At 35.3% G+C, this 13,132-nt stretch overlaps 1 protein-coding gene and 6 non-coding genes across 9 annotated transcripts; 4 read left to right on the top strand and 3 right to left on the bottom strand.

Moving 5' to 3' along the window:
- Nucleotides 1-485: 485 nt before the first annotated feature.
- Nucleotides 486-13,065, bottom strand: qui-1 (the record flags this gene model as incomplete). Of its 3 annotated transcripts, NM_070212.4 has the most annotated exons (19): nucleotides 486-656; nucleotides 1,197-1,594; nucleotides 1,947-2,314; nucleotides 2,589-2,791; nucleotides 3,097-3,450; nucleotides 3,503-3,746; nucleotides 4,208-4,521; nucleotides 4,608-5,086; nucleotides 5,142-5,364; nucleotides 5,691-6,365; nucleotides 7,445-7,691; nucleotides 7,740-7,929; nucleotides 8,290-8,398; nucleotides 8,467-8,592; nucleotides 8,642-8,860; nucleotides 9,592-9,728; nucleotides 11,811-11,910; nucleotides 12,362-12,543; nucleotides 12,915-13,065. In NM_070212.4, 19 exons carry the CDS (start codon nucleotides 13,051-13,053, stop codon nucleotides 585-587), a joined length of 4,779 nt encoding a protein of 1,592 aa, NP_502613.2. The 3 variants fall into 3 exon arrangements, with proteins under 3 accessions (NP_502613.2, NP_001294084.1, NP_001263809.1); NM_001307155.3 differs by lacking the exons at nucleotides 8,642-8,860; nucleotides 9,592-9,728; nucleotides 11,811-11,910; nucleotides 12,362-12,543; nucleotides 12,915-13,065 and having other exon boundaries at nucleotides 585-656; nucleotides 8,467-8,574; NM_001276880.2 differs by lacking the exons at nucleotides 486-656; nucleotides 1,197-1,594; nucleotides 1,947-2,314; ... (12 more) ...; nucleotides 9,592-9,728; nucleotides 11,811-11,910 and having other exon boundaries at nucleotides 12,294-12,543.
- 21ur-13520 lies at nucleotides 5,954-5,974 on the bottom strand. The gene has a single exon (NR_056905.1).
- On the top strand, nucleotides 6,855-6,875 carry 21ur-5696. The gene has a single exon (NR_056904.1).
- On the top strand, nucleotides 10,004-10,024 carry 21ur-11001. The gene has a single exon (NR_056903.1).
- 21ur-7597 lies at nucleotides 11,190-11,210 on the top strand. Its single transcript, NR_056902.1, has one exon.
- Y45F10B.60 lies at nucleotides 12,710-12,766 on the bottom strand. Its single transcript, NR_056900.1, has one exon. It is a non-coding gene; the product is annotated as an Unclassified non-coding RNA Y45F10B.60 (non-coding RNA).
- Y45F10B.61 lies at nucleotides 12,710-12,766 on the top strand. Its single transcript, NR_056901.1, has one exon. It is a non-coding gene; the product is annotated as an Unclassified non-coding RNA Y45F10B.61 (non-coding RNA).
- Nucleotides 13,066-13,132: the final 67 nt, after the last annotated feature.

Raw genomic sequence — 13,132 nt, 5'->3', positions numbered from 1 at the left:
GAAAATCTCTAATAACTAAAGGTTTTATTTAAAGTTTGAAAAAACTTTTGATCGAGTGAACTGAAAAAATTTAAAGATTTTTTTAAATAAAAATCTCTTCTCTGTTAGCTGAATTATCAACCAAATTTCATTTGCCCTGCGGCCGACACATCGCGTTGCAGATGAAATAGTGTGCAAATGAAAACTCGCGCGAATTAAATTTTTTTTTAATACTTGCCTATCAAAAACCCAATATTCAGAAAAACAGGAAATTCTCCGAATTTTTTTTTTGCAAATCGCAATTGGAAGTAAGTTTAGTTAGGAAAGCTTCGTTAAAACAATTGGAACTTTGATTTCAAAAATACGATTTTTCTAAAATATCCAAAAAGCACAAATTTGATATTTTTCAAAACCACAAAACCAAAGAAATTGGCACTCCAAAATTTTGAAAAACTTTTGAAAAAACAGAGCCTGAATTTAAGAACATTTAAAAATTAAAAAAAAACCATTAAAACAATAATTTATAAATTTTGAAACAATAACTATTCAATTGAAGCACATACACATTTAAAGTAGAAAAAAGATACAAAAAAAGAAACAATAAGTTAAAGTAAGGTACACATATTCGATTTTTGTGGTGGTGGCGCATTTGATTGGGTTAGCGTTGTCGTTCGGTCCTGGAATATTTGATTATAGTTTTTATTTTGTAAAGTTGCTGAGTAGTGGTTTATGGTCAATGTCTGGAGTAGTTCTAGGTAAGTGATCAAACTTTCGGAGAATTTATTAATTTATGCAAAAATTGCAATATTCCAAGAAATAATGTTTCATGAAAAAAAAGAGAGTTAGGAGGATAGCAACTTGAATTCCAAAGTACTAGGCGGGCAATAGGTAGGTACGCAGGAATTAAGACCTACGTAGGCACTGACTTTTAAAAAGTTTTTTGCTGCTTTGCACCTACAAGCCTACCTACTATCAAAGTATCTGGAAAACATTTGGCCGTTTATAATTGAAAAAAGAGCACAAATGTAGGTCAGGCATGAGGTAGGCCTGTAGCTAGCCGTGGCTATCTATTTTGGAAATGGGAACAGAGAATATTTTTGATATAATTTTTCTTCTAAATTTTTCAAACTTGAGTCTGAAAGAAATATACATTTTTTTTCATAAAAAGTGTATGAATTTTCTTCAAAAATTTTATAAAATTTTTTAGTTCCCCTTACTTTTTCAATCAAGGACGTCCTGCTTTTACTCCTCTCGAGCATATCAAAAGTTGGTTTTGGTGCAGTTGCTCGCGGAGCAGATTGTGCATTTCCTCCGTTATTCGATGACAAGATGGGATCCTTCTTTATCTCACCAGCACTTGTCGATGCGACGGGCTCATTCGACGCACTTGACACAGATTGAGCTCTCGCACTTCGCCGTCTTGTTGCCTCTACTCCTACGGCAGGGGTATTATGTAGACAGAGAATTGGCAGTTGAGCACAGTTTTCGAGCAAAAGGAGCATTCGGTGAGATTCGTACGAGTTGATGAGCTTCTTGATAGGTCGATGAGCGTTGAAGGTCGAAAGTAGGCGACCTTTCGTGGTAGACCATGTCTCTACCCAGCCATCTTCCGTAGCTGGAAATATTTTTTTGTAGACTCAGATATTGATATAGACCATTTGGAAGCTTATTTTCAGACTAGATCCTTACAAAAATTTTATTTTCGGAACTCGGCTCTCAACTCTCAAATTGCCATTTACGAAAAAAACTTGTGAGCCAGCTTGGCGCAAAAAAATAATAAAGCTTAAATTTTTGCATTACCTAAAAGCGGGTACGAAAATCATGATATTTTTTAAATTAATTTTTCGCTCACAAAAAATGACAAAAATTACGAGAAGCGACAATTGGTGAACTGAATTGAATTATTTATGCCACAATAAATAAAACTACCGTACTTCACATTTCCATAAGATCATTTCAAAACTCACTTGAAAACACGACAGTAGAATCCCCAGTCATTGACAGTGACGTGATGGCTGCTGTAGTGTTAACCGTGCACACCATATCGCCACTCTGTACATTCCAAACGATGATCTTCTCATCCCGAGCACCCGACACAACCAATCGTTCATCAAATGATATGCAGCAACACGTGACAACATTCTCGTGTCCAACTAGAACTTGAGTCAGGAAACCTTTATCGATTTGCCAGATTTTCAACGACATGTCCCGGGATCCGGTCGCAATGAAATTTCCTCCTTTTGGTGACGTGGCAAAACAAGTGATTTCGTCGCTATGGGAGAGTTTGGCGCGGGTTACGGGTGGTCCTTCCTCGGGGAATGCCCAAATTTTCATTCTAAAATTATTATAGATTAGTTTGAAGAAGTGACATTTTTCGATGTGATATCCAATTTTAAAAATCCAAAATTTATGTAGTAATATAGAAAATTATTATACTAGTTTGAAAATATCATTTGTTTTTGTTAAATAGTTCGGAGAGGATCTCAAAAACTTAGTTTTTTTATTAACTTTTTACGGTTTTTTTTTCTGTATATGGCAATTTTCAGAACTTTTTTCCTTTAGTCCCATTTTTTCCATTTTTTAAGAAAAACAAATTTCTAGTCCCTCACTCTTTATTGCTCAACGAGCAATGTCCAACCATAATCCTGCCAGTTGGAGGCACAAAAATCGGCGGTTTGACTCCAGTTGCTACCATTTCAGGCGTGTCATCGTCTCCGAATAACTCCCAAATAACCATTTTTCCTTGAATATCACATGATATCATCTTATTATGAACCAGCGACATTATTGATAAGACCTCGCTGCTGTGCATCTAAAAGTTTCCAGAATCAGAGAGAGTTTAAGCTGAACCAAGAAGATTGTTTTTCTAAAACTGTATTTCAAAAAAGTGTGACGTCCAACTTTTTAAAATAAAATGGGCAAGTTTTCAAGCCGATTGCCCGAAATTTTTAAAACCGACAATTGCCGATATTGCCGATTGCCGGAAATCAGAATTGCCGGAAATATAAATTTGATAATATTTGTAGATTTAAGAGCCTAAACATGCATTTTACTGAACAATTTTTATTTTTAGCCTATAATGATTTTATCTTCGATTTATTTTTTTTAAAAACTCACAAAAAGTTCGCGAACGACTCCTCCATTCTGAGCATCCAAAATCAAAATACATCCAGCCTGATTTCCCGAAATACAGTATTGACTGTCAACTGAATATCTTATACAGGTAATTGGATCTCCTTTGTTTTGAATTGTCGTGAAGACACACTGGCAGACTTCGAGATCCCAAAGAGCAACAATTCCGTTATTTGTTCCGCATGCTGCATATTTATCATCGTTTGAAAGTGCGACTGCTGTCAGGAATCCTTCTTTGTCAGCGTGAACATCATGTGCATCATGGTTCCGTTTTGTTACATTCCATATTGTCACTTTTGGGCCACACGGGGAAATTAGGAAATAGTTGTCAGAAGAGATCTGGAATTACGATCTATAGATATCAAAAGATCAATTCCACAGTCCAAAATACCTTCAAACTACAAATTGGAAATGGCTGAGCTGTATCTAACACATCGATCATCTGCCCGTTATGTATGTCATAGCAGAAGACTTTGGATTTTGTCGCCGCGAATAGTTGACAGTCATCTTGAGCACAAACAAGTGAATTCACTTTTCCCTCGTGGCCCATGAGCTCGTGGAGTTCTTGACCTCCGACAGTGCTGAACACTTTCAGAGTTTCATCTTCACAGGCAACTACTACGAATGCGTCGTTTCTGAAATCAGTCACTACTGTTTTGTAGTTAAAAAAAAATAGTTCCAAGTTTTTTTAGAAAAATATTTGGTCGGGATTAGTTCGGGATCTGTATTTAAACTGTAGCGATACTGTAGGAGCTCTAAAGAATTACTGTAGTTTTACAAAAAAATGATCATCTTTTAAGAAGAATAGTGAGGGATAGTGTCGGAGTGCTGTAGGAGTACTGTAAGGATACCGTAGGAGTACATTAGGATTACTGTAGGGGTACTATTGGATTACTGTAGTTTCAGAAAAATAGTCCAAAAAAATAATGAAAAATGATTTGGGTATATAATGTTGGGATACTGTAGGAGTACTGTAGTTCTCAAAAAGCAAAATATAATCTTTTGGAAGTTCCTAAATTTTCGGAAAGTTTGAGAAGACTTAAAAAATTCGTTTTATTTATAATTTTTTTTTGAAAAGTGGTTTCAAAAAACGTACGAAGTAATAGCCAACGTGCTAACCGGAGCCATCAATCCTCCCATTCTAGATATGCACTTTCCATTTGTCACATCCCACATTTGAACCACAAAATCACCGGATCCAGTGATCAAGAATTGATTATTGGATGTAAGTTGAAGAGAAACCACAGATCCTGTATGATCATTGAATGATCTCATCACTTCTCCGGTCTCCAGCTTGATCATTTTTGCTGATGAGTCCGCGGACGCAGTGATCAAATATTGATCGTCACTGGTAAGGATTGCACACGTCACTTTTGCAGTGTGATGGGTCAGCGACATTGTGGGGGTGCTCTGGAAAAGTTGAGAAATTCAGAATCTATGTAATTCATTATAATTGTAAATTAATTTTAAGTGTACCGCGAGTCTACATAACTAACCTGCGAAAATACCCAAACGTTGACAGTTTTATCAAACGATGTGCTCACAAAAAGTGAGCTATCATTACTTGAACAAAGACACGTGACGGCTGCAGTATGTCCTTTAAATGTTCCAATCAACTGTTCAGATGCAATATGATATGCGTAGATAACTCCAGGATCCGATTGATTTCCGGATATCAGAATGTACTGATGATTTGCAGATAACGTGAGCACAGTGTTCCCCGGCTTCCAATCTTTTAGCGTGAAGCTTCTGCAGACTTTCGTCGCGGGAGGAGATATCCAACATGTGAGTGGGACTAGAAGTGGTTGCCTATTGTATAGATCCACCCATGACATTGCCTGATCCACGAGACTATTCAGAAAATGACTGTTCTCGTGTCGTGTGAACCTTAGCCTTCCGATCACCTCAGCAGCCAGTTGTTCACTGTCCCGTGCCATGGTTACCAAGGCAGGAACTAGGACTTGTTCGGAGATCACTGAAAACTTTTTAAAAATATAAATTCATTGGAATATTTGGAAAATATCACAAACCTTGTAAATCATGATGAAGAATCTGTGTTGCGCACTCCTCGTAAAGTGATAAAAGATGTGAAATTCCAAAGTAGCGTGTCACATAATCAACATATTCAAAATGGCACAGAGAGAGCTCTTTGAGCCGATCGAGGTTACCCGAATGAAGGCAGTGATACCATAAAAGCCGTAATCTTCGAAAGTTCGGAGATCCATTGTCCCGTTTTATACCCTGCGAGAAGCTCTGCAAAAATATTATTATGAGCAGAGAAATTTATAGTTTCTCTTATTATATTTGCGCCCTTATTTGTATTGGAATCAATAAGAAGGTAGATCTGGCCTCAGGCAACTTATGCCTACTTTATGCCTGCTGCCAAATTTTAATCATGTTCTTATTTATTAATTGAATTTTCAAAAAACTATTGACACTGTGCAGACAACAAATCCCAAAAAATATGCATTATACAGAAAAGCAGCAGGCAGGAAGTAGGCACGTTTACATAAAATTTCGCCTATAAGTTTCCATGAAATTATTTATTTGATTTTAGCTTAAATTTATCAAAAATTCACCTGATATGCAATTTCATGACGTGGAGACTGTTCATTATCTATAAGTAAATCTGCGAATAGATCTGACAATTGAAGATGCGCAGATCGAATATCCTGACTGCTTGTCAAATATCGATTCCTCAACCAACTAATCAATCCAGAGTGTGCAATTCCAATAATCTGACGGTCATCAATTATCACTTTACGTAAAATTGGTCCAAGTGCCTCGATGATACCGTCTAATGTCAAAAGTGAGTAGACAATTGACATATTCATTTCTTCTAATACTTCTCTATCAGCTGATATTGCATCGTGAATTTCTAGACGAGTTAGTCCGTGAGATGAAGCTGCAATAAATTTGACAGCATTTCCAACTGCCAATTTTCCGAATTCTTTTTCAATTCTTGTCATTCTTCCATCCATTCCTCCTTTCATTGAACTATTCCCATTGAATAATATCTCATGTGTAAAGCTTTTTGCAATTAGAATTCCATCTTTTGCAGCCATCAATGGTCGAATCGCTGATATTTGCTCATTTGTCAGCTTTTTATCCACTTTTTCAGCCATTTTTTGAACCATTCCGACAACTTCATTCTCTGATATTACATCTACATTTACTGTTTGAGTGACTGCGAACACGGCGTTTACCGGCGCCACGTTGGATGACGTCATGAATAGGGATAAGTTGTCGGGAGCCTGGAAAATTAGTAGAAAACTTAAGTTTAGCAGGTTTTGCAATCACAAAAATTGTTTTTTCTAACTTTTCTCATAGGAAAAATCTTTAAATTTTTACACTTTTACAAACTGGAAGGGTAAACCGTTCCAAGCGTTAAGGAGTTTTTTTTACATTTTTTAAACAAATTTTGCTACGAGAAAAATAAAGAAAGAACAATACATTGACAACATAGTTGTATGTTATAATTAATCTTTTTGAAATTTTAAATTTAAAACTCTCAGAAAACTATTTTTCGGTAAACTGTCAAAAATTGTGTTAAGTGCAAACTAGGTAATCGACACTTTAAATTTAAAAAAATTCCAAAAAATTTCAAAAACGTTTTACTATAATATTTCATCCTATAAGTAACTATAGGAGTGATTCCACAAGTTTTTCCCACTTAACTTTTGTATATAAATTTTGCTGTTTCATTAAATTAATATGAACACGCACAAATATATTGTTTTTGATCCTACGATGGTGAATGTGATTTTTGTGATAGTGTGATAGTGATTTTTATTTTATTTTTCCAAAAAAAAAGGATTAAAAAAATATCGGCTTTTTGAAACTACACACGCATCTACATAAAAAGTTTGTTTTTTTTCAGTTAAAATTTTTTTTTTTTAAATTCAAAAATAAATTTTCAAATTGTTCTACGAATAACCGTTACCTCAAAACATCGAAAATTTCTTGACCAAAAATTTTAAATCCATTAAGTGGGCGGAGTTTATTCGTATGTATTTTATATTTTAACATCAAATTTCAGAGAAATGGAATTATTGTTACAATTTAAAATGAAGAAAATAATTGAGATTTTTTGCATTTTAAATTGCATCAATTCTTTTTTAAAGTTTGTTGAAAATGAATTAAACTTTCTTAAAATTCTTTAAACAAAAAAAAATTGATTCAACCCCTTACAAAAGATCTTAATAGGCTTCGCCCATTTATTGGTTGTTTTAAGTTTTTGCTCAGAATTTTTAGAATTTTTTTCTATTTTTGACAAACACTTTTAAAGTCAATAAATCTACTATTTTCTCATACTTAAAAACTATCCGCTTACAGTTTCAGTTCTCCGCCCAATTTGGCTTAACAAATGGCCAAACTTGAGCAAGTGAACGTCATCGATAAATATACAAACTGGCTTGTCCGCTTTTTGCACAAGTTCCTCGAGACTTTTCAAAATGCCGCCTAACTTAAAATGCTCTAAAACTTCTTTCGGATCGATGTTTGATATTGAGCAGATGTTTAAGCAAATGGTTCGCCAGGCTTCATGTGCAAAGTTTGAAGAGTAGGTGAGGTTGGTGAAACTGGAGAAAAACATGGGTAAAGTGAGTATATAACTTGAAAAAACTCACAAAATCACTTTATAAGCATCCTTGTCTGAAATCTTGTGATAAAGCCTGCACAGTGCTTGAGTTTTCCCACAAAGATCCGTTCCTTGAATGAGAAAAACTCCACGGTTAACCTTTACACTTGCAAGCTCGTCCAGACGTTTATCGTAGTCTCGTTTGAGGTTTCCAAGCGCAAGTTGGTTCTCGAGGAATTCTGAAATTTTGAAGTTGAGCTATTTTTTGAAAGATGGAATATCGTCAGTGGGGATTTTTTAAATTGCTCTAATAGTGATAAAATGATCCAAAATCATTTGTCAAATATTTTCTATATTGAATCATTAAGTTTTAATGAAAAATATCGGGGGAACATGCCCAATCGTCTCATTCTGTAGAATTGCAGACCGAAAAAACCTGCAGCATTGCTCGAAATTACTTTGAAAATTTACCTATCGGAGAACTTTGGTTTGGCTGAAAATAAATTCTGAAAAAAAATGTTTTTTTTCGAGTTTCTAGTGTTTCATTGGTTATATTTGACTATATTGGACTATTGAAATAAATTTTAAAAACATTTTACCTTGATGAGTTCTTGCCTCATTCGCTGCCAAAACCATTGGAGATTTCGGTGGCTCGGGTCGTACTGGAGGATTTATATCAGCTAGATGATTCTTCAATTTCTCGTTAAACTGAAATTTTCTATACATGAAATGAAAAAAAGTAATAGAATTTGTATCTCGGGGCACTCTAAAATCACCTGTCTTGCAATTTTTTCCCGATACTTATCGCCATCTCTCGAGTTGAAGAAATAATTGATATCGGTACTTTCAGGCCTCAGCACATGCGTCATCACTCGGTCATTCATTTTTAGAGTTATTTCGTTCTAAAATTACTATATTTTGTTAAAAAAAAGGACTTCAGCTGTTACCAACCTTCAAATCCTCAATTTTCCGACTGTTTTGATCGTTGGTCTCAAGAAAAGCGTTCGGAGAGTTCGGATCGGCAACGAGTTGATCGAATTTTCGAAGCAAGAACAGACATCGACACGGTGAGACTTGAAGGATTGAACGAACAAATGTCTCGAGAGGAGATGAGAAAAATCGATTTTGGCGTTGTTCGTGTACTTGATTTATTGATCCCTCTTCGTGTGCCTGCAAATTTTTTTGGGGTATGGTATATAAAGCCATTGTAAAACCATTTTTAAAATATTTCAAAATATTTTATGCCATTTTTAAATTTGCAGGAAAACTCGAAAAGACCGAAAAAAAAATCTGCAAAACCAAGATCTACCTCCCAGATGTTCTGTCGGATTACACCAATGCATATTCTGATCTTTGGAGCTTTTTCCAATAAATGTCACCGATTACTGGGTTGGTGGATAGGATAGAAAAAATGTAACATTCAACAAATGTTTGTATGCACTTCCAAAATTGAAAATGACAAAATACGTTGGGTTCTGATTCAGCAAAAAAAACACGGAGAGAGTCTAGGTAATTTGAGTATAGTTTAGACTAGTTTTAGATTTATAGCGGGATTATCTTGTGCAAAAGAAGTGTTGTAGATTTACGCCGGCGCGGTTTTTTGTTTTAAAGAAAAATTTTCAAGTACGGCAATGCAAATGCGCTCTACCGATCAATATTAACATCAATAGATCTTTCCGTAGAACATTTCTGATGTTTTCCTGTTTTCTAAATTTTTGACAGTTTTCGAGTGAGGAGCAAAAATACCGGTCTTTGACTGAGTATCTGAACTCTGCAGAATTAAAGTTGGTCCTCAAAAAAACGTTTTGAAAAATGAAGAAAACTTTTTGAAATTTGAATTTTTGTTGGAAAATTTTGCAGTCAAAAACATAATTTTTGGTTAGTATAACCATGCCACTCACCGCCTTGGCTCCAGCTTGTAATGCCTTGATGATCTCTGCCAACTGCTTCTTATCTTTAATCGCAGACGGAACAAGGCGATATTCCTCGACGGCTCCGTTTCGATTTATTGTGTACGCCTTTTCAAACACTCGAACATCTGCGAATTGCGTTTTTTATTCTTGAAGGGAAAGAAAGGTTCTATTGAAAATTGGGATAATTGGAAAAATGAATTACGGACTTCTTTTAAAGATGGAATGTAGTCAGCAAGGAAGATTTTTAAAACAGCCACTGAATATAGTTTTTAAAAATGTTTAAAAGTATTTTACGGTCAAAAAGTTGTGAAAACTCAGTTTTTTAATAAGAAAGTCGACCAAACAATTTTTACTGTTTCGTCGCTTTTATTTAAATAACTATTTAAATAATGAAAAGTAATTATTCTGTGTTTCTCATATGTATTTGAATTATGTCTATTTTCTAATCACGATAACTAAATCGTGAATGAATAAATAAATAGAATAGTCTAGAAGTAATCAATTCATCAAAATGTCATCTAGATTTTCGGAAACTTTGGCTGTAAATTTTTGAAAATTCTGAAAACTTTCCAGTTTTTTATTATTATAATCGGCCAGACTAAATCTACCGCTGACAATGCTTCTTTCAAAAAGTAGCTGATAAATTTTAAAGTTTATCGCGCAAGAACCTAAAATAAATAGACTGAGAAAACGAGAAAATTTGCGCGGGAAGAGAAAAGTCAACCAAACATCTCCAAAAAAAAGTGAAGTGTCTTCTACGGACCCGTTTAACTGGATTCCGGTCGGTCCCCCTGTGTTTTCTCTCTCTCTCTCTCTCCCTCGGTTTTCTACATTTTCACTCTTTTCAACCTTGATAACTATGAAGTTGTAAAGGAGGAGAAAAGCCGAAAAACGGAAATCGAATGTCACAGAAAAACGATGTTTTTGAAGAAAAAGGAGAAAAAGAAGAAGCTTCGCGACTTTTATTTCAGCGCTAGAAGACTATTTTGGCGAGGAAAAGTAAAATTGAAAACGCAAGAAAAAAGAAAGATTTGCCGTAATTTTTGAACTTTTTGAAAATTTTCAATAATTTCACTGAGCCAATTTTTGACCACCAAAACTCCTCCAAAAATGTGAGAATGTTTAAAGAAAATAATGACAAACATGAACAAACAACTTATTAACAGTTTATTTCTCCAAAAATGTCTTTCCAAAATCTTTTTTCTATGTAAAGCTGGCAGGTATATACCTACGTGCCTACCAGCCTATTGCCAATTTCTGCATTTTTGCATTGATGCAAGTGTTCGATTTCTCATTTTCTTTTTGAAAATTCGATGAAATAATGGACATTGGATCCATGTGATTTTTTATAGGCAGAAGTATAAACACGAAATTTTTCTGCCTACGTAGAAGCAGCTTGATTTTTTTTGTGTTCAATTCTGCCACACCGTCAAATTTTTTTTGCTAACTTTGAAAAAAGTGAAGGAAAATCATCCACGGATGTAACTATTTTTAAATTTTTTTCGTTTTTTTTTTCAACTTGAAAATCGAAAAAATTTCGGTTTCAAGAAATATTAAGAAACGTTTTTTTTATAATTTCCAGTCATTCTCTTTTCAAAGAATCAACATATTTTTGATAGATCTATAATTTTTTTCGAAAGTTATTTTTTTTATTTGTCAATTAAAAAAATCGTGAATTTTGGTCTTCAATTTCTTGATTTTTTTTTTGGTAAACACTGGAAAATCGAAATCACCAAAACTTAAAAAGGGACAATAATCTCCCCAAAAAAAAATTTTCAACTATTGAAAAACTTAGTGCAAATTTTACTCAGATAGCTACGCAATCACTCGTGATTTAAAAAGCGTGTGCGTTTGACAAAACTCATAATTAGAGAGTTTGCCCCGAGAGATTGGAGAAATAGACTGAAAGACGGTGCTTCTACAAAAATACATCCGCTCTTTTCGGAAAAGTAGGGGACACGAATTAGTGACGAATGTATGTACTCTCAAAATTTTAGGTTTTGAGGTTTTGAGATAAATTGAGAGAGAGAGAATGAGAGAAAGAGGGGCGATAGGAAAGGAAGGAAGAATAGACAAAATTGAAGTCGTGTCGAGAAGAATGATGGAGAAGTGATGGAGCTAAAAGAAGAAAAAGAAAGAGAAAAGAAGGCATTGGAGAGTCTTTCGATACGGACGAATTAGCATGCTGAGAAGGGTCTTGAACTCACTTCCATTCTCTTCGAAGATCGACGACCGGATGGATTCGTATTCTTCTTTCCGTAAAGATGTTGGTACGGACACATTTCCATATCGGTTGCCGAGCAGGAGCTGGAAATGGGGTTCGGGGGTTAAATTTGACAAAAAATGGGCCCCCGAACTTTATTATTTTTTGATTAAAAAATGTCATTGGCGGTAATGTCAAAAAAAATTTAACTTTCAAATGTATTTAAAATTCCATATATGATCTACATTTACCAAATCAAATTGAAATTTTTGTGGAACCGTCATAACTTTGCGGAGATTTTTTCTATTTGAAACAGTACTATTTCATTCAGCGCGGGAATTTATTTTTTAACTTTCCTCGATCTTCTACATGGCCAGAAATTACGATGTCGCCTACCTACATGCCTGCACCTACGCCTTCAACACCACATACCCATGCCTTGTAGGTACACCGGTAGGTTAGGTTTCACCTTCTTCAACTATTTTTTATTTCAAACCCTTATAACATGCTAAAGTAGGAAAGAACAGGTTAAAGCTTCCCAAAACCAATTCTTACCACAATCCAACTCCTAGGATTATCCTTCCACATCTGTAGAACGTGCTCCGCGACGCTATTCGTCAACTCTCCGTTTTCCAAAGGAACATCACAGAACTCGAGATCGAAATTTGATTGGAACGCGAGATTCTGAAGATCTGGAAGAACATCCTGCCAAAGTGTTCGACGTTCGATATTGAATTCTGGAAATTTTTGTATGATTTTAGGAATTTCTGAAGTGAGCAACGTGGGAACTTAACTCTGAACAAAATTGCCAACTTTTGTGTCAGCTATTAGGTTAGGCTTAGACTTAATTTTAGGCTTCGGCTTAGGCTTAGGCTTAGGCCTAGTCTTAGACCTAGGCTCAGGTTTAGGCTTAGGCTTAGGCTCAGCTTTAGGCTTTGACTTGGGCTTAGGCTTAAGCTTTGATGTGTCTGTGCTGTCAGTAAGCCCCTACAAGATTCAGTTCTGGAAGGTTAATCAAAAATTAAGGGTTCTCTAAAAAGACACCGATTTTCCTTGCCGCCTGATCCATGATCCCCTACCTCCACCCCCGTTCGCGAAAAAAACTAACCCTCCTCGTCATTGCCGACGACAAAAATTGTCGAGACGAGCGGAAGTCGTTTTTCAAGCTTATTCCCGATCGCCGCCGTCATCATCGCCTTTATATTATCCGTCGAACTCACTTGCTGCTGTCCTTTTCCTCGGAACATATTCTCATCACCTGAAAATTATTTAAGTGTCTCTTGTATCTCCGGGGATGCTCCAGGCCGCAACATGTTTTGAGTTAAG

Source organism: Caenorhabditis elegans, chromosome IV (genome assembly GCF_000002985.6).
Source record: "Caenorhabditis elegans chromosome IV".
NCBI lineage: Eukaryota > Metazoa > Nematoda > Chromadorea > Rhabditida > Rhabditidae > Caenorhabditis > Caenorhabditis elegans.
The sequence above is the reverse complement of the archived record's forward strand: the minus strand, read 5'-3'. Positions and strand labels throughout refer to the sequence as shown.